We start from the raw sequence: 20443 nt of genomic DNA, 5'->3' as shown, positions 1-20443 counted from the left end.
TTTGAAAGTCAAGCCTGCAAATACAAATGTCAAAGTGTTAGGATTAACCTTCACAGTAAAAGGTTAGCCATTCAAATGTTAAGCAGAGTAATGTGACACAGAGGATGGGGGCAGGGTAGTCTAGTGGCCAAGGCATTTCAGGTCGACCCCCAGACAAAAGGTTACAGGTTCCAACACCAATGTTGGCAGTATACTAGTAAAATAACACACTGCACGTTCCTTGGATGAAAGTGACTGAATAGTGTATAATTGTAAATGACCAACTATTAATTAGCAAAGGAACTGAACAGCCCAAATACAAGACATATTAAAGATGCCAGAGATAAAAGACAAAGAAGATTGATTGTGTGTTGTAGCCTGAACTTTTTTTAACAATAACCATTCATTTTGCTCCACAAAGATTTTCCTTCCACTAAGGATATTATCCCCGCAGCATCGCCCCACCCCAAGCCTTGTTCTGAACGCGGGCATCTATAATTAGGCAAATCCCATGACCATCTCCCTTCACCGGGTCTCTTGAGGTAAGCCAAATGACATGCATTTGATACACTCACCAGACATGAGCCAAACTGATGGCTCTACTCATGCATTAGAATAGTAAGACTAGTCATCGACTTTGTACAATTATAAATTGCTACCATCTTGCACAGGACCACTTGCCTAGATACATACCTTTCACTAGACAATGTGGATAGCAGAGTAATCATTTACTCTCTGAAAAAGTAATTTAGCTTGCAATGTGCCATCACCAAAAAGTATTGGCGAACACTGTTGTCATCTTTGCATAAGTTGATTGGCTAATAAACCATTTGAATCAGACTTGCATGCACGTATGAGCACAACACCCATTCGTATTTAAATAGAGTGGAAATGTTATCCATCTTCAGAAGAAGGATGTGAAGGATGCGTCCACGGAAAAATAATTATGCATGATTCACTTCTGCAAATGTTTGTGCTCAAGGTCATGCTTCCACAAGTATTTTATCATAAAGTGAATTGAAGGAAAATATATTTTGCTCAGTGCCCTAATGTGCATGTTTGGACCCATCTTTATTGTTTCAACAAGGAGGGATCTCTCAAGCTTGCCTACTGAAGGTTCCTTCACTGATAATCAAGGTTGTTTCCATGCTATTTTTGCCCCAGGGTTACAAGAGATAGCCTGTAAGGCCCTCGGAGACTAACTGTGATAGATAAGTAAAATTGAGTTGACGTGATAGCAAAATAAGTATGGCCCTGGAAAATACCAAGCAAAAGATTGTGCAGATGGGTGGGTATTTACCTCAATGTTCTGAACCAGCATGGCGACGTGAGAGAAGTCCGTGACCTCGGCCGACACCTCCAGGACCTGGGAGACGCCCTTGCTCCATCGGCTGTAGGAGTGAAGGGGGTCCTGGAGCACCTGTCTCAGGCTGGACTCCGACTCTGAACACAGCCTCGCTGTCTGACATTTCAAGCTGGAAACACACGTTTAAAAAAGCAAAGTTTCAACAAACATTGTGAAGTAACCGAAAAATAAAAGGATTAATTGACAGGGGTTTGGTCGGTAGTATAAGTGGCTTAGATGCAGTGTGTGAAATATGGGAGAGTCCGGGGGGGTGGAGCCCCCCCGATTTACCCATGAGACCCCCTGAAAGCCTCAAAAGCAAAATTTGAGGGGGGTCTAAATTTAAAAAAAGCTGGGCTATACCGCCCCCTTCCTACCGCACCTTTGCGAACCGATCCGTTCCGCACCCTGCAGTGGAAACGCGGCATTTCCACTGCAGATCCGCAGACTACCGATCCGTTCCGCACCCTGCAGTGGAAACGCGGCAGTGGAAACGCGGCATAATGCCGCGTTTCCACTGCAGGGTGCGGAACGGATCGGTTCGCAAAGGTGCGGTAGGGAGGGGCCGGTATAGCCCAGCTCAGTTCCGAGGTCGCGTTTCCACCGCCGACAGTACCCTTTAAGGTAGGCCGGATGTCGATCGCCGCGGCAGCTACGTAAACATCGTAAACAACGTCTTCCTCCCCAAGAATGCAGACGAACGTCTCCACCTCCTTGTTCGCCCAAGCAAGCGTTTTACGCGACATGTTAATTGTAAAGAATAATACCTCAAGGCTACTGTTTGTTTGTTTTTATCCCCACGTCGCCCGGAAGTGATGATTCTGTCGACCAATCAACGGAGGGGGTGTGTATCTAGAATTTCCCGGGACCCTTTCAGGCGTCTCGTCTCGTTTTCAGTACCCCAACGAAGGAGTCCTGAAAACGAGGCCAAAACGGGTACGGCTAAGTCCGGGTCACGCCCACTTTTGGCGGTGGAAACGCAACCCGTACTGCACCTTTGCGAACCGATCCGTTCCGCACCCTGCAGTGGAAACGCGCCATTAATCACTGTCTTAATCACATTAATCACAATAATCACATTAATCACGCGCCATTAATGTGTCGTTGCTAGTTTGCAACTGGCGCAGAGCGTTCTTTTCCCTCCTGCGCCACGCGTCGGTAAATTAGAGAATCTCTTGCGCCCCAGGGGGCGGCTCGGCAAAAGGAGGAGGCTTGTTCTGGCTCAAACGTTCCCTGGCTCTAATTTGACGTTTCAGAAACCACTTGCAGGAAATACCTGGTTTAAAGTCTTGCGCGTCGTGCGTTGTTCAGATGCTATTTTAAGGGCGCATGCATAATGTTGCTTGTGCACCTCGCGCATACACTTTGCTTCTCTCATCTACCTAGGCTAGCCACACATTCTTGGTAAATTATTTGGGAAAGAACAGCTGATACAGCGGTGATAAGTTGTACTTTTAAATCAATGCATCTGCAAACACCGTACAGCTAACACATATTTTCTTGACACAGACGTGTACACGCCCATAACTTTAAGGATTGATGAGTACTTGATCGTGAGAAAACATTGTTTTACCGCGAGTGAGTGTTAAAAAGAATGAATGAATGCGGGCGCGCGTGTGTGTATGTGTAACACACGTGTTTGCGTCCATCTGTTTTAACACACGCAAACTAAACACGCAACGCATAATACAGTCCAATGTATATTAACGGGGGGACACATGCATATTAGGAACACAAGTCGATAACGATAATGCATACAATACTGATAAGAAACGATAATATATTGCGTAAATATCATTAAATAGAACCCCATTAAATAGGACTCCGTATTTGAAGTTGTGGAAGAAAACCTTATTCCATGTGTGAATTAGGCAATATTAATTGGCCATAAACTGAGCCATTTGAAGTTTGAAATTCATGTGCATCTGTCTCATCGGAGACTGCAGACTCGCTGTCAAAATATAAACTTGTCAGATTCAAATGCGCTCAAGGCTCTTAAAGGGGATGGGAGCTGGCACTCTCATTGGTTTATTGCACGTTACGCCCAAACCACACCTACGGGTAATTAGGCTACTTCAGACCCACCCTTTTTAGATTTGAGCCGGGCGCAAGTCATTTTTCGCAACGGTAAACTAGCAACATCGCTATAGAACCGCCCACAAAGCTACTTGCGCTTGGCGCTTCTCACTTGCGTTTCAGACCGTTAAAATAGGGCCCGTAATGTTGACAAGTTATACTAAAAACGCTAAATCAGAGCGTATCACTCACACACTTTGGGTTTATTCTAACTTGAGGTAAGAGGCTATCGTTTAAATCTTTTCAGTGACTGAATTGTGATGATAGAACTGATTGTTGTGCATAAGATGAGTGTGTGCGACTGTGCGCGTGCATGTCCTTTCCGACTTCGGCATACTGCATTATGAAGGCCTTGTGGTTGGTTGTGGTCTTAGTGAAGCAGCCAAGCCTTGGAGTTTGAGAACTTTGAGTGATGATTGTTTACGTGCGTGCGAAAGAGAGCGAGAGATTGAGAGCGCGCGAGAGAGAATGAGCGCACCTGCCGTGGTGATGTTTGGTTTGTTGTGAAAATTGTGTCAGCATCTGGCGTGTTAGACGAATGTGCTTTGTGTATTTGTTCAATGATGTATCTGTTTGATCGTATTTGCTGTAGATGGATTGTTAAATAATGTCACACGATCGGTCATACTGCAGGCTTTCATTTGCAAGTGCACTGATTCCGTGCCAGTCTCCGATAGGCTATACCGGCATTTATTCTGTTGTTGATAGCTCTTCTCTAAGTGCGCCATATTGGTGCCAATTATTTTTGTGTTTGCATTGTAATGCACAACATTGCCGCTCCTTGTTATAAAACAACGTGAATCCAAACAACATTAGCCAATGCAGCCTCATATGTCAGTGCAGTCAGGAGGCTGCATGGGCTAAAGTGTTGCTTTACGAATTGGTAAAGCAATAGCATATCGGATTATCAAAAATTTTTGTTGTGTGCGTGTGTTGTCATGTAGGCTATAGACTGATTGCTTGCTGCAAGTTGCAGCAAGCAATCAGCCTGCAACCATGAAATATTAATGTTATAGGCCTACAGCATATTGAGAAAATGTAGATCATATTGCGCAAAAATTGGGGGAATATTGACAGGTATCGCACACTGCTTAGACGTATTGCGAAACAGGGCTGACCTGCCACCTTATCTTGCACATGCATTCATCTCATGTTTTCACACAATAGACTTCGCACACAGCAAAATCTATTATAAAATGCAAGTTTTGATCTGTTTGCTTGTGACTGCTTCGTATTGATGTTGGTTTTAAAAGCAGTGAGTTACTTCTAGCATCTTGTGTTTTTTTTAATATTTTATTGTAAGAACAGTGTCAAAAAGTGTTGACTTTTAATTACACTTGCTAGCCTCTTGAGCTTTTGGTGGCATAAATTGGACGAATGCTGAGGAATAAACCCTAGGATTGCGACATGGGAATGGAACCATCTTCTCTGACGCTTGCTTGATGCAGCACTGCATCAGGCAACATGATGATTTTATCAAGGCGGTTTCGTCTTATGTATCGAAATGCGGGTAACCTTTTTAGTACTGGTTTAAAGAGTAAGTACAACACTACAGGAAAAACAATATAGACAGAACGAACATGTTGTGTCTTCAGCACTTTAAACCCATAAACGCAAGATACCAAAGATAGAAAATGCAGAGCCTGATTCTTGGTTTCACCGTTGGGAAAATCTGTAACGCAGGAGCATTCTAAAACTGTGCTTATGCAAGAACGTGTCACATCCACCCAATTGCTGATCTTAAGCACCAAAGAGTGTGTAGATGTCTTGGGCTCAGTCTCGCAAGCGAGTGATGTTGATGACACGTCCGACAGAGGGTTAAGCTTCGAGGACACTTGTAGTGGAACGCGACGGTGTGTGGCGCATTTCATATTCAACATTGCTCATTAGAACTTTCCAACACAACGACGATCCCAAAGGAAGTCTCACAAATTGGTCATAGCCACGAGTTCCTTGAACTCTTTTTGACTTTCAAATTTTGACTTGAATTAAAAACACAATCTCTTTATCCGTTCCAGGCTACAGTATCATGTTGATATAAAGGGCTCATTTCAAGTCAACGAAAACTCTTATCTAATTTCATAGAATTATCCAATACTTAAAACATACAGATGAATATCATATTCTGTTTCTGCCAAGTCATTTCCCCCAAAATTCTACGTACTGCTTCTTTAAGCAGCTAACAGAAATAGTGTACAATACCATAAATATATTGTGCATTGTAAGATACACTTATGGCTTACAAATAGCTCATTCCCAGTAACAAGTGTGACTGAGCCCTACTTATTCCTCAGATTGTTTCCTCAGCGCAGGCCCCTGAACTGATGCTTATTTGAATTCAGAGCAGAGAGACGTGTCCTCAGCGGCTGCAGTTGCTGCTCTCCGTCTCCTCGGAAGATTTCAGATTTCTAAGAACATCATAACACACTTGAGAAAGCCATCATGTTTTTAAATAGTTTACCGTCAAAGTAAGTCAAGCAACGTCATGTTATTTATTCCTATTTTTTTTACGCGGCTGTCGAGACAACCAAACAACCTTAGCACAAATTTGCAATGTATTTGTTATGGATATAAAACAGAACCACCAGGACGGGATCCGCGCAGCAACGTCCCGGAAGAGACGCGTCCCTACCTCTGATGCTCCTTCACCACGGCCAGGACGTCGTCCGACAGGTGGCTCGAGTCCTCGGAGAAGCGGAACAGGTCCTTGAGCTGTGCCTTGAGGTGCTCCACCTGAGGCTCCTCAGACGTCAAGGTGTTCCTCACTCCCTGAGAACCAGCAGAAACAAAAGAACACATACAAAAACAGCCATTAGTGCTTCGGCCTGAGCGACGTTTTGCATAACTTGTAGTACTTTGGTGTTAATGCATATTTATGAAATCATGCTGCCAGCCTTTACTGACGGAGACACCAATTGTTCGGTGTCTGTTGAAGGAGGCAGAAATGGATGGTAAACACTCATCTTGTGTATCTTGTAACAGCCCTATGCACACATTTAAAAAGCTCCCAACTTGTCAAATGAGGATGATGAGTGTAAGTTTTTACTATTTATTTTTGCTACTAGTTTTAAGACAAAACAACATTTCGCAATAAGAGAATTTGACACAGCTGAGGTGGATGAGGCTATGAGCATTGGACCAGCACAAGTATATAGATTCATTTGTTGAATACACATCAATATTAGAAAAATTAGGCTATACTGTGAAGGCTAGAAAAAAACTATATCAAATGAATAACCATAAAACCTTTCTGCCATATGTTCTATACACCATATGGCAGGAAGGATTTAAGGTTATTCATTTGATTCCATTCATTTGATTCCATTTATATACATATAAATCAAATGAAAATAAAATATTTAACAAATAACCCCTTCCCTTAGTGCCCAGTCTTAAAGCCATGAATTCTACAATAATAGTGATTCTGTGGTGCTAGTTGTAATGGAATTGGTCCCATCAAGCAGCGATGAAGAAATCACTCATTCGTTTCTGACCATAAACACCACAATATTATTATTTTTAGCAAGTTAGCGCAAGCGGCTTCGATGGATAGCCGGCTTTACCCGAAAATTTTGAAAGATGGTTTACGAACAGAAAACTCACACAAATGTGATTTGTAGAGGAACTGCTGCAAATTAAGTTTGCAAAGAGCAGATGCATCCGGTAGAGACGGCTCAGCTATTATCATGCAGCATCAACCACCCGTCAGGAAAAGGATTCCTGGATTACATTTATTCACAATGAATCTCCATTTCAATTGTGCATGTGTATAGCGTTTTATAAACCCATACCTTTACAATTAGTCTTTTGGTTGTCACAAAAAAGTCATTGTTTGATGTATCCTTTTGTGAGACTGGGTTTCTTTCGAGACAAAAAGACAGGCATTGTTGGAGACGGGGATGTACTTTTCCCAAATAGCAGAGGATAAGTCACAGAGATTTACTTCCATTAAGGATTACTTTCAGAATCATGTTAAATAAAGGATATTTAACTGGAGCCCCACACCCCCCCCCCCCCCACACACGCACACACTAGGGTGTGCGTGCGGTCATTTTGCCAATACTCAAAATGAGTTTGGAAGATGTTTAATTTCCTGCTCCTAACAGTAGGTAGGTCATTAGACGGCTACCGCTGACCTCTTCGAAGCAGTTAAAATGGACTGCTATGAATTATTCATTCATGCTTGTTAATATGCAGGGCCAGGAAAAGTATTTTCTTTTTAGGCAAGGGGGGGGGGGGGGGGTCTTATCAAGGCATAGCTGCAGACACGTAGCTCGACTCAAAGAAATAAAAATAATGAACCACATTCAGTATCTCTCGTGTACATTCTTCTTCAATATCTATAAGACATGGCCGGATTCAATTCAAGGTTCTGCACAGCTTTACACTATTCCAAACAGAAGTAACTGAAAAAACAGATCCAGCAGTCAGGCCTGAAAATCCAAGGTGCTGTGGTAGCTCCCCTTAACCACATGGTTTGTTTTGGTCCAACCTCGAATAGCTGCTGGATCCAAGTCTTTGAAGGTCTCTCTCACTTATGTGGGTTGCAATTTAACTCCCTCACAGAAATATTGGGGGAGGTACATTCTGAGTTGTTCTTTTCTAATTATAAACAAAAGGCAATAGCTTTTGCTGCAGTGTAGGAACACTGTAACTGGAAAAGCACTTTCTCCTTAATTTGATCATGGCTGCATGATCTCACGTTCCATGTAAAATTACAAACAACTACGATTTGCCTGTAATGTTTCATTTAATTTAATCTTACTTGGTGACTTGCATATGGTAACCAAAAAACACACAGCTCTTTTGTATTGTCATGTTATGTTCTAATTCATAGTTTTTTGTTTTTTTCTTGTCTAAGACAAGAGTTTTGTCTTTTCAAGCAAATGTCATGTTGATTGTATATTTAAAAATGTATAAAACAAAGAAAAGAATGAATTGCATTCTGAACAATGACATACTGAAATAAAACCCATCACTGCTCTAAAGAAACACGCCCCGTCTTTGGACATTTTCATGACGGTTGATTCTGTCCTCGGGAAAGTTGTTTTTGTTTCTCATTTCCACACCTGACATCGTAGGTTGCAGTGTCTCTTATAGTCAGAGTGGAGATGTCTCTCTCCCTTGCTTTATCCTTCCCTCTCTATATCTATGTTGCTTCACCTTTCCACACATGACATCTCATGTCTCAGTGTTTCTCTTAGTGAGTGGAGATCTCTCTCTCTCTCCGCCTCTCTCTCTCTCTCTCTCTCTCCGCCTCTCTCTCTCTCTCTCTGCTCTCTCTCTCTCTCTCTCTCTCTCTCTCTCTGCCTCTCTCTGCCTCTCTCTGCCTGCCTCTCTCTCTCTCTGCCTCTCTCTGCCTGCCTCTCTCTCTCTCTCTCTCTCTCTCTCTCTCTCTCTCTCTCTCTCTCTCTCTCTCTCTCTCTCTCTCTCTCTCTCTCTCTCTCTCTCTCTCTCTCTCTCTCTCTCTCTCTCTCTCTCTCTCTCAGGGAGGGAGGTGTTGAGGAGGGCGGGGATGGAGAAGTGGCCCGGCGCGAGGTTGAGGTCCGCTGGGTGTGAGAGTGTCCGTGGGAGACAGAGCCTTTCACACTATGTAATTACACCCCTCAGCAGCCCCCCACTGCTGCTGCTGCTGAGGCTGTGAGGGAGGGGGGAGCTGCCATAGTCGGACCAGGAACCCCTTGTGGCGGTGGGGAACGGATCCGACAAAACTAAGCAGGGTTGCTTGCTATGGCTGTTAGTATTATTTTTCCTTTTAACTTGCTCTTATGACAACCCGATATTATTCTCTAGCCTTAACAGTAATTATTTTGCTCCAGGAAGAAGAACACACAAGTTTGTTGTTGTGTGTTTTTTTAGTGTTGTGTATTTATATATATGCATTATGTATGTGTATGTATTTACTTAATTTTATTTGTATACAAACTGTTTGTATTTGTCTAAACAATGTTTACATTCCCCTATGCTTTGTATGTCCAGTTATCGGAATAAAAACACATTGGAAGAATTTCAGTAACTACTACTTGTATTAATGTAAAACACCAATTAAAAGATTGTTTCTTTGTTATTGTTTCTGTGATGTCATGTGGATACAACACAACTCTGTACAACTTTAAAATGTGATTGTTGGTGCAAAACGTGTGGCTGATGCCAGGCAGCAGCATATCTTGGGCATGGCGGAGTCTACCGCCTCTGCTGCTGTGTTACAGAAAGTCAAACCTGGCATTTTTGAACCTCACACTATTGGCCCTGACTGTAGTGCAAAGACCTGCATATCTGACAGCCACTTTATAGGGTGTGTCGAGGGTAAGGAAACGTGGTGACACCGGAATCCTCTGGCTCCCAACCCTCCTCAACACACACACGCGCACGCACACACACACACACACACACACACACACACACACACACACACACACACACACACACCACCTTTTGCCAAAGCCACATTCAGAGTAACCACAAATCTGGCTCTACAGCTATGCGTCGTAGACATTGCATTTAAGCACGTAGTAAGTCACAAAGGAATGAGAATGTTATAGCCATGAGTCAAGTGGGTTTAGTTTTCTAACCTCCTTCAGGGGGATTTCAAAACAGTGGGCCGTAAAAGGTTGGAGGGGAGAGGAGGGATGGGATAGTGGGTGGAGGAGGCTGTTTGAATAACAACACAGGAGTGAGGAGCCAAACATTTATAATTCTTCATTGTGCACAACAGGGAGGTTTGGTTGAGGTAATGAGGCAAAAACCAACTGGAAAAAAATCGGTGGGAAATATATATATCAAAACCAAACAAACAATAGTCATACATATATAGTGTATCGTTGGCTATGAAAAACCATTAGGAGGAAGAGGAGGAAGGTGAGCAAGATAACACTTCCCCCCCGCAGAGGATTTGGTGGATGTTCCTCCTGAAGAGAACGAGCTGATGACTGGTTCAGAGGCATTACCGCCAGGGGAGACCGCAAAGTGCCTAAACAGCAGTTTTACATGCAGATCATTATTTTTTTTTTCTTTTAATAAAAGCAATCCTCGACACTAGAGAACGGCTGCAATTAGATAGCTGAAGACACAAAGATGCCTCTCACATTTGTGGGAAGGGGTTATTTTGTAATCCTAAAGAGGCAAGCGAGCAGGAGAAAATATCCTGTTTAGAGTTACCTACTGGCAGATAACGCGCCGGTCTTTCATCCGACCTTGCATTAAATACAAACAGCGCCAGCGGGGGAGTATATTTAGTAATTTAGCAGCCGCTTTTACCCAAAGCAGACCTTTATAGGGCCTTATGAGATACACCTCATGAATAATGAGCCAGAGGTAAAGGGCATCTTCCTCAGCGAGGCAGCGGACCTTGGCCACCGGAGTGTGAACCCGGACCTACCGTGTATTTCTTCCAGCGGCCCACCAGCTGCTCCTCGTCCCCCGTCGCGGCGCCGGGCCCCCCGCGGCCCTCCTCCAGCTCCCGGCCCAGGCCCTGGAGCAGCAGCTGCAGCCGGTCGATGTCCTGGCCGAGGCGCCGCCGGAGGCCCAGGTACTGGCCGTGGGCGTCGGCGCCGACGCGCAGGGCCTCGTCCGCCTCCTGCAGGTCCCGCAGCAGCCGCAGCCAGTCCTGCCGCAGGCCCAGGGCCTCGCGGGCCACCTGCTGGGCGCCCGCCGGGGAGGTGTGGCCCTGCACCGCCTCCGCCACACCCTCCAGGTGCTGCAGGTTCACTTCCTCCCGGGCCACGCTGCTGTGCAGCACCTGGGGGGTGGAGGACGCACGGGGGGAATGTTTTAGGGGCATTACCATGAAAAGGGTTACCGGTGATGGCATCTTAACAAGGGCCGCTCTGTAACGGCTACTAATGAGACCTAGCAGATACTCACGCGTCGTGATGAATATCATTCTTGCCTCGGTGGGGCGTATATACTGAAAGCTGTTGCTAAATGCTAGATATTTGCCCATTCTTGCAATGGTTATTGTGGCTCACCTGTAAGGCTTGGAACCTATCTTGGGCCGAGTCGTCCCGCTCCCGAAGCTCTGCGAGCTCCTCGGCCTTGGCCAGCAGCATGCTCTGGAACTTGTCAACGCAGCCCTGGTACATCTGATGCTCCTCAGACATCTTCTGCAGCAGGTCCAGCCGCTCCTGAACAACAGCACGTACGTTACTATGCTGCATTATTACAATTTCATTTGTTTGGTTTGCATCATTAGTTTATGGATGAGTCTTTTGCCGTTGCAAAAAAATATATATATGATTCAGTGCATTATGGAAAAGAGCAGGATATTTAGACACTCTAGATTTATGTGCACTATATCTTCCAAAATCCATTACTTATTTTAAAGGAATAGGAATAAAAGAATGTTGCCGTTTCCTTGGACGAAATAATGGAGACTTTTGGGGTTTGGTTGGTGATGGAGTTGGTTTGCTCCCAATCCTTCCATCTTATATTCCTTTACGTGCAAACAATAACAATGCAGATAATCACAAGAGGCAGTGTTGTCGCTGCTGAGGTTTTCCCTGATTTGGAGGAGTGCTTGTCCAGAGACCAACAATTTGTGTAATGGTCCGGGGCCAACTGCCTTAGACAATCAGCACATGTGGTGTCCTCTAGTTCAGGGATTACAACCACAGAGACCTGGAGCACCATTGTCTCTGGTGGTGAAACGCTCTATGGCTTAGGCTTCGTGGCTCGGGATGCTCTTCCATCCACAAAAATGGACGAGTCTGCCAGAAGAGTTAACCACTGTAGCTGTTTCGGTGAGGAACGTACTGGAATGATTATTATTTAAAGCGATTTTCTGAGCTTCAAATCCTTCATTAAAACAGTCGTCAAGCATGACTAGGGACCAGATTCCTGTACGAAGTTTGTCACTCTCACTGGGGACCTGTGTGCACTTTGTGAAATGCAAATCTCGTTTAATGAAGGATAAGTATTACACAGTCCTGCACCGCAATTAGAAATGTTCCAAAGAAATCCTCTAGGAAAATTTAAAGCCAGCCTAATAGCATTCCTTTTGAAAGGGTATGGTCATCCATGTTGAATAATTTACAAATGGTTTTAAAAATATTTCATTTACATAAATGGTGGAAGGGATTCAATGCACTACATTAGAGCAAAATTAATGAGCAAAAAGAAGAAACTAACTAACCCAACTAACTCAAAAAGGGTTTACAATACACCACCATGCAATTGCAGTCCGCACAATAAAAGAAGACAACTAGCTTGCTGCTTACCAACACTGCCAACACTACTGTGATAAAAAACCATTCGCACAGGCTTGATTCACAACCAGCCCAGATATAATGAATAAATGAGAACCCCTAATGAAGTGAGTTTACCCACTGGATACAGACCATGGCGAGAGATTCAAGGGAGCTAGTCCGAAAATGTCTGACATTTTCAAGTGCCACGTGAATGCGTCACACATGGTAATTGTGACTGGCAGTTGATAAGGGCAAATGCCATGAAAAAGGCACTACATCTGTGTTGGCTTACACATGATATGGGGGAGATTGACTACCAAACATTAATACATTATGCTGCAAAATAAATGTGTTCTGTCAATATTCTGCACAATGTTTTGTTGGGAGAAAACACAAAAATAAAGTTGTGCCTTTGGACTGCGATACGATTTCAGCAAAAATGTAGACGGCAGTTATTAAACCCACTGGTCTACATGTCAGCCCCTTAATAATGACACACGCTCAAACAGGGCCCCACATACAGAGTAATAGCGCACTTCCCGTGTGGGTATGTCATCCATTGCTTGCGGTCATTTTACTTATTTAGAGTTCAGTAATGCATTGTGTGTCATTGCAACCTTGTATCTTGTTGCCCAGTTTAAACAAAGCTCTCATAAAAAAAGTTTGCCCCTCATTAAAAATAGAATGCAACCAGACTTGTTGATGACATTGTCGCTCATTTAATAAACACATCAACTCGGATCTCCTGAGGTGCACTGTATGGATCTGATAATTATTGGTCTGGTTTTAATTTGTCTGCATCCCCTTCCCCCCCCCAATGTGAGCTCACAACAGGGTGGCTGAGGATGTTGTGCTCAACGGTACAAGAGAAAAGGTGAACTAACAAATGATGCTTATACACTTCACACACCATGCGTAGTAGCATCAAGCCTTACACAACTTGAATCCAAAATGCTATTGTGCCATTTTGTTCCAACTCCAAATCTAAATCGAATGCCAAAATGTAAGCAAACAATGAAGGAATTGTTGACCATCATTTACATATTTTTTTAAATTATAGTATCACTTTCTTACGGCTCCATTATACAAAATGAGCCAAGACAATGCTTCAGTAACAATACAATAAAATGGATTGATAACTATTCATGTCTCCATAAATAAATCTGGGTAGGAAAAAGCGTATTGTCGAGGAGGTGCTTTGAAGCACTCCTAGGATTCATCTAGCCAGGATGAAGGCAGACACTTGACCTTACCTCCTCAGCAGCTTGCTAGTGCAGAGCAATAAGATCCATTCTCTATCAAGACCAGAGGCTTCAGTGCGGCCAAGTTAGAACACGGCACTTCACATTACAAAACGGTAGTCGTTTATCGATCACTTAAAGTTACGCTAGCACTTTTTTGAGACATTGTTCGTGCACCTCCTCTTTCTACCCGCTCTCTGACCTTCCTTCCACCGCTCCTCCACAAAAGAGGCCCAGCGTCCCGTGTCCACAAAGACGTCAGAGAGGCGGTTCAAGGACAAGTTGGATTTGAGGTTAGCCAACCAGTTGGTTTTGAAGATAGGCCAAGTTTGTGTTTTAAGATTCACAAAAGTCAGAAAAGGTACACAATAATGAGTGAAGCCAAACTGCTTCTGGCGGAACAAGAACAAAACAAAGCCCAACGCCGCCCAAAGCCCACTCCTTCCAGTGTAGCTCGGGGCTCCTGCATGAAAGCAATTCACAATGTAGTTATTGACTAGTTTAAGTGTTGAACGTTTCCAAATCATTTCTGCATAAGGTCAGGGGCCAACATACAAACCTCGAAGCAATGCAGCCGGCACTCACACACAAAATCTCCTCTCACTCTCACTCTCCCCCTCCCCCTCCCCCTCCCTAACTTAATTTCAAACAGCTTTATTGCCATGGAAAATTTTAAATACAACCTCACTCACTATGACACCCCATACACAAAGACGGCACTAGCTTAATAAAATATGTATCGACCCACGCCTGCAACCCACGTAGGCGTGAGTCGTAACCATGGGGATAACAACCCCCCTCCTTCTGAGAATTCTTAGTGTTCTTCTTAGAGTTATTTTTAGAGTTATTTTTATTACTATTATTCTTAGAGTTCTTCTTCTTCTTAGTGTTGAAGGTCGAACTGAAACAGGGGGTCCACTTCTAGACTTGCATCACATGCACACACACACACACACACACACACACACACACACACACACACACACACACACACACACACACACACACACACACACACACACACACACACACACACACACACACACACACACACACACACACACACACACACACACACACACAGCCCGCCTCACCCGGGTGGCGTCGCGGACGTCGCTGTAGGCCTGCCGCAGCGCCTCCCGCGCGGCGGGGTCCACGCTGGGGTCCTGGGTGCTTCCGTGCAGCGCCTCCGCCTCGTCCAGCAGCCGCTCCAGCAGCGGCGCCTGGCCGCACACGTTGCTCAGCTCCACCTGCAGGTGGTCCGCCTGCCACTGCTTCTCCCGGGCGTCCAGCTGCAGCTCCACCTGGGCCACCAGCCGCGCGCCCAGCCGGGCCAGCCCCGCCTCGAAGCCCTCATGGGCCTTCAGGTACTCGCGCCAGTGGAGCCACACCCACTCGACGCGGCTGCACGGCGGGGGGGCGTTGGCGCGTTGCGAATGGGGTCGGCGTGAGGCGGACGTGGGTGAAGAAATAACATGGATAAGGATGAAAGAAAATGTACAAAAATGTATTGAAACATTAAAACCACAAAGCCTAACACTAGATAAATATATTAACATATTTTGTGCTCGCAGCCGAGTCTGAAGGCTGCAAACACACTTGCCAAAAAGAACAGAGCTAGGTAAGGAACCGCATCAGGGTCGGAACATACGTGCCAAAGCAATCTAGGTGTTAAGACAAAAGCATTCTTTTCTGGAGCAACCCAACCGGGAGATGCCTAACCATGGCAACAGTGCCAGATGTATTTTCTTCTTTAATTCTCAAAGTCTCACACCTCTATTCTATGCACTGAGTGGGAAGCACTCAGTCTTGCACATTACGACTATAGCTCGAGCTTCTTGAACTTAATTACAGTCATCTGAAAGCAAGAAGTCAACAGACATACACAGTGGGAACCAAATCCACAAAAGGCTGGGAACATGTTTATCTGTGCGCCCCTGCTGATAACCAAAAACAAACCTCAAGCTTGCAAACCACATGCAAATGATATACTTTTACTAAAATGCGTTGCATATTTAACAGTTAGTAGATCAAACATAATAGTATATATTTGGTATAGAATAGACTGATACCATTTTCTCTATTATTTTTTATAACATTTACATTGTTATTTAATGTTGAGACCTTGATCAACACATGGCCTGTGCTTTTCACAGAACTGATTCACTTAGCTTTCACACATCGTTTGCATATCAGCGCAGTGGTATATTCCCATCTCCACGAGCGTAACATAAGCACACCTGTGACAGTGGACGCTGTAGGTGCACGTCTCCTCCCACTGGGCCTTGAGGTCCCTGAGTTTAGCATTGGTGTCGCCCCTCTGGTCCTCGTCGCCCGTCTGCAGGAGGTTCTCGGCCGCCACCAGCGCCCTGTCCACCAAAACACGGCCCTCGTGCTCGCAGCTGTGGATTTTCTGGATGAAGTGATCGCGGAGGCGTTAAGGGACAATACAATACATGTATTGTGCAACGGAGTATTCAGAATACTCACAGTGCCACAACTACAGCGTCCCACTGGGCAATCAAAAACATTCACTAGTTAAGCAGCATAATTAGCCACATTTACCAACTAAAGCCCACAGCTTAGGGCCGTGTCGGGACACAACATGTTTTAGAATTTCCGCTATTTTTCTATACAAAAAAAACGGTCAGCTACGTTCCCACTCCATGAGCTTTGGCCTTGAAGTATTTTAATTATATCGTCTATTTGGTGGCGCTGCAAATATGAACCGAAATTAGCACTCAATGTTCAAGATACATTTTGAAAAACGTTTTAAGTAAACACTGGCCGGGGAGAAGAGAAGAAATTGCAATTTCTTCCAAACAGAAATCCATTGCTGAATCTTGCAGTGATGATATTGAGCCTCAACTCCTTCAATTGAAAGACCCTCAGAAGAGGCACGACATGGCGTCCCTCCCTATGCAGCAGAGACCATCTATAATTCATTGCTATTAGGTGTAGTCTGTACTGAAGCTGCTCAGAGTACAAAAATCAATGCCAAAATGAACCCCAAAAAAAGTGCCCAATAAAAGTATTCACAGCAACACTAAATTGAGATTATGCTATAACCGACTCTGAGCTGAACTACAGTTTAAAGGCGGAGAGGGAGAGCCCCAGAAATAATTTCCTGAAAGAACTGTGCCAACAGCCACAAGTAAAATTAGGGTTTCCTAAAAAGGTAATATTTTGACATTCTTTTGACAAAATGTGTTCATTAATACAATTAAAACAGGAAACCAGCAATACTGTGGAATTCAATATATTCTCAAGAATCATTGTATAATATGTGTGTGTGTGTGTGTGTGTGTGTGTGTGTGTGTGTGTGTGTGTGTGTGTGTGTGTGTGTGTGTGTGTGTGTGTGTGTGTGTGTGTGTGTGTGTGTGTGTGTGTGTGTGTGTGTGTGTGCGCGTTCACCTCCGTCTCCCTAAGCCTTGCCTCCAAGGCCTCCCGGGGACCCTGGGTGTTGTCGTTGACCCGGAGGCGCTCCTGGGCGGACCTCATCCAGGTCAGGGCGGCCTCCAGGCTCTCCCGGAACTCGTGCTGTTCTTTTTGGGTCATGTGACCTGCCTGACAAAACAGGCAACAAAAGGTCGGAGAGAGCACAGTGGTGCCCGCGCGGTAAAAGGTACCTTGGATTGTTGTTTCAACAAGGGGGCAACCACTCTGTTCCAGACATTAACAGGAGGATAGGAACCTATTCAGGAGTATAATGGATTGTCCTCACGCACAAGATGTAGGGAAACCACACTCAAAGTTGGGGCAGGCATTTCCATTCAAATTCTATATTTTCTGATGACACAAATTTCCAGCGGGTATAAGTTAATCAGTTAACTGTGCCGATCACTACATCTGGTTGGCAGGACCAGAGTATCTGGGGTTCACATTCGTATCAAGCCTAGATATCCATTTGTATTGAAAGCCAGCGAACTGGCACTAATGGAAAAGTGGCATTTAGGGAAAATACAGCTTTGTCTAGGTGAAATCAAGAATATAAATTATGCGTCACCATGCGTCCCATAGTGGAAAGAAGCCTACTATTTTATGGTGCTTCATAGCAGCTAAATCTTGGATTAAGATTCACACACACCATGGTTAACTAAAGAATGAATGCCACACTCATTCAATGCCGCTATTGAATCACTCATACAGTTCTGAAAGATTTAGTGGCGTTTGGGGGGTTATAATGCATTATCTTTTTTAAAGAAGAAACTAATTCTCCCACTGCAACGCCATCATTGAATCTTTGGTTTTCTGATGGCGAAAAGTTCAAAGTGCTGCAAAAGAATGTATGGTTCTTCTGAAAAGCGAAAAACATTTGCTTGGTTGTTTGAAAGGGTAAAGTCACTTTTGAATTATTGAGCAATGGACTTTGACTCAAGTTTATTTTGAGAAGAAATTCCCAGAAGGGTTTTTTTCAAGGCTCGTACAGTTCACTTAGCCTATTGAATAAAGACGATACCATGTTTGTGAATTGACAGGCTCATCAAGCTGGGATCTGTTATGAACTGCTTGTATATCCTTGTTGGCTCATTCTTGAAAATCCTGAAATGTCACTGAGCACAAGTCTTTTCAATAAATCTTTCCAACAGATGCAAAGATTAAAATATAACTCATAACTGCCATCTCTTTTGGCCTTGAGCAAGAAATAAGGAAAACCAGATATGGATATGGATCCCCCCGCATTTCAACATAACCAAATGAAGGTCTTGCAAATGTAAGGTCTCAATCAGACATCTCATCTTTGAAGAAGAGCGCCTTAAGTAGTGTCAGCGGCTGCAATGAGTGCTGGCACAACAGACAGCGGACATCATTTCACGGTCAAGGGAAACTATGAACCAACCAGTACAATTTCCTGAGTGACTCATTTCCCCCTACCACGACATTCCGCAGCCTCCAATGAGGCTGCCCAGAAACTCCAATTAGAAGTGCTCCAACAACAAAACATTCTGAAATATGTGATCAAGCATGCACGTCTTATCATGGCATACAATGGATACACACTTTGTTGTGGTTTTCGGGGACATCTTCTAACTATTGCAATCCATCTCGCAAATGAAAGTGAAGTGCGCCCTGGCCCTTTCGAAGTGCGCCCCGCCCACTTCGTCTCAGCCCCTTTGATTGACAGACCGAGTAGAAATCTCGCTTGTGACATATGACACCGTTCTCTTTTAGTGTTGCATACACAACATCCACACATTGACGTGTCTGAGCCATGTGTTGGGCCCCCTCGCTCATTTGCATTGAGCACAATTGTACAAAACGACTTAATGCAAACGATAAGGAGCTTTGAGTCTATTCTATTTTTAGAATTAACAACACGAAGCCAGGACGCATTCTGATACGAATCTCCGGCAAGGTGGAAGTCAAACAAAAAATACATTAATTTCGCCAAGTGATGCGACGATTAAACAACGATTGTATCTATATGCGAATAAGAAAGAAGGTAAACAAACGGAGCGACATGAAGTTCGTCCACAAATCACTACTATCTGGACGACACACACTTCTTCACATTATAGACTATGGGTATATAGTACTATATGTGTATAGTATACTCACCGGTATGTTGTCATAAATTAGAAGGTAAATGTGAATCGGTGTCCCGACTACGTACGGCAAAGTTAGCGCTATAACGCAGGAAGTGAAAGCACACAGGCCCGGGTCTGAACCAGGAGCTCACAACCAATCCGCGGAGCCGCTCCGTATTAGGGGCGGGCACTGGGCGACGTTGATCATTCAAACGGAGAGGGCGCCAAAGCGAACGGCTGTTCTATGCTTGGCCTTATGGGCTTAAAAAAAAAAGGTATCAATGTTTGTGAATTTACCAACTGGCTATGCTAAACAAGCTGTTAGCCATAGCAGGGAATGGGATCTTATATGAACTGTTCGTATATCCTTGCTGACTCTTTCTGGAAAATCCTGGAATGTCACTGAGCGACTTCAACAGTCTCTTCAACAAATATTTTCAACGGATGTAAAGATTCAATCTCTGAAAAGACTCATAACTGCTCTCTTTGGCCCTTGAGCAAGAAATAAGGAAAACCATATATGGAGGTTTTTCCCCTGCATTTCAACAATGTATAAGCCCATAAGTTGAAGCCGAGACGGCTACGCCTTAAAGCGATACTTCACCTGTGGAGATATGAAGGTTATATGAAGTAAATAATGTGCAATGCATGTGCAAAAACAAATTGAAATCGGTTAATTCTAGCCTGAGAAAAGGCAGAAAATGTCTCTGGCTCAAAAGTAAGAAATCCTCCAACTACCACAGTGCATTGCGCTCGCTGCTGCACCGCCCGCCTGTTTCAGTTCGGACGGGGAGAGATTTTGCGGAACCAGTTTGTAGTCCTCGGCCCCTCTAGCAGGCAAGCAAAGGAGAAAATTAGATCAAGAAAGCTGGGCCAAGGGAAGACCGGGTTAAAAAAAGCTTCTTTTTTTATATTACAATACGATTTTATAATGATAGAACGTCGGTTCTGAATGGGTGAAGTATCCCTTTAAGCAATAGAACTAGAGTTAAAATAAAATAACTATAATTTGCCTCTTTTGTATGTGAATGGAAGCACAGGTGCTGCCTAGGCATCATGCTAGGCATTGTGAACTCTAGGCAAGCCATG

The 20443-nt window shown here is 44.2% G+C and overlaps 1 protein-coding gene across 4 annotated transcripts in view; it reads right to left on the bottom strand.

Annotated features, from left to right (window-relative positions):
- syne3 (spectrin repeat containing, nuclear envelope family member 3) overlaps nt 1-19525 on the bottom strand; it is a 43862-nt gene extending 24337 nt beyond the window's left edge. For 3 of the 4 annotated variants that reach the window (XM_060051842.1, XM_060051841.1, XM_060051845.1), the window contains exons 1-8: nt 19386-19525; nt 17241-17393; nt 16067-16239; nt 14921-15230; nt 11368-11523; nt 10779-11138; nt 6033-6169; nt 1280-1454 (exon numbers count right to left, since the gene is read on the bottom strand). In XM_060051842.1, the coding sequence (XP_059907825.1) occupies nt 1280-1454; nt 6033-6169; nt 10779-11138; nt 11368-11523; nt 14921-15230; nt 16067-16239; nt 17241-17384 (1455 nt within the window). In that variant the 5' untranslated portion in view covers nt 17385-17393; nt 19386-19525. The remainder of the gene's footprint in view (nt 1-1279; nt 1455-6032; nt 6170-10778; nt 11139-11367; nt 11524-14920; nt 15231-16066; nt 16240-17240; nt 17394-19385) is intronic. The other variant, XM_060051843.1, reaches the window with a different exon arrangement.
- Between the last annotated feature and the right edge of the window lie 918 nt (nt 19526-20443).

The sequence above is a fragment of the Gadus macrocephalus genome, chromosome 5, assembly GCF_031168955.1.
Source record: "Gadus macrocephalus chromosome 5, ASM3116895v1".
Classification (NCBI taxonomy): Eukaryota; Metazoa; Chordata; class Actinopteri; order Gadiformes; family Gadidae; genus Gadus; species Gadus macrocephalus.
Note: the sequence above shows the minus strand (reverse complement) of the source record. Positions and strands in the feature narration are given on the sequence as shown.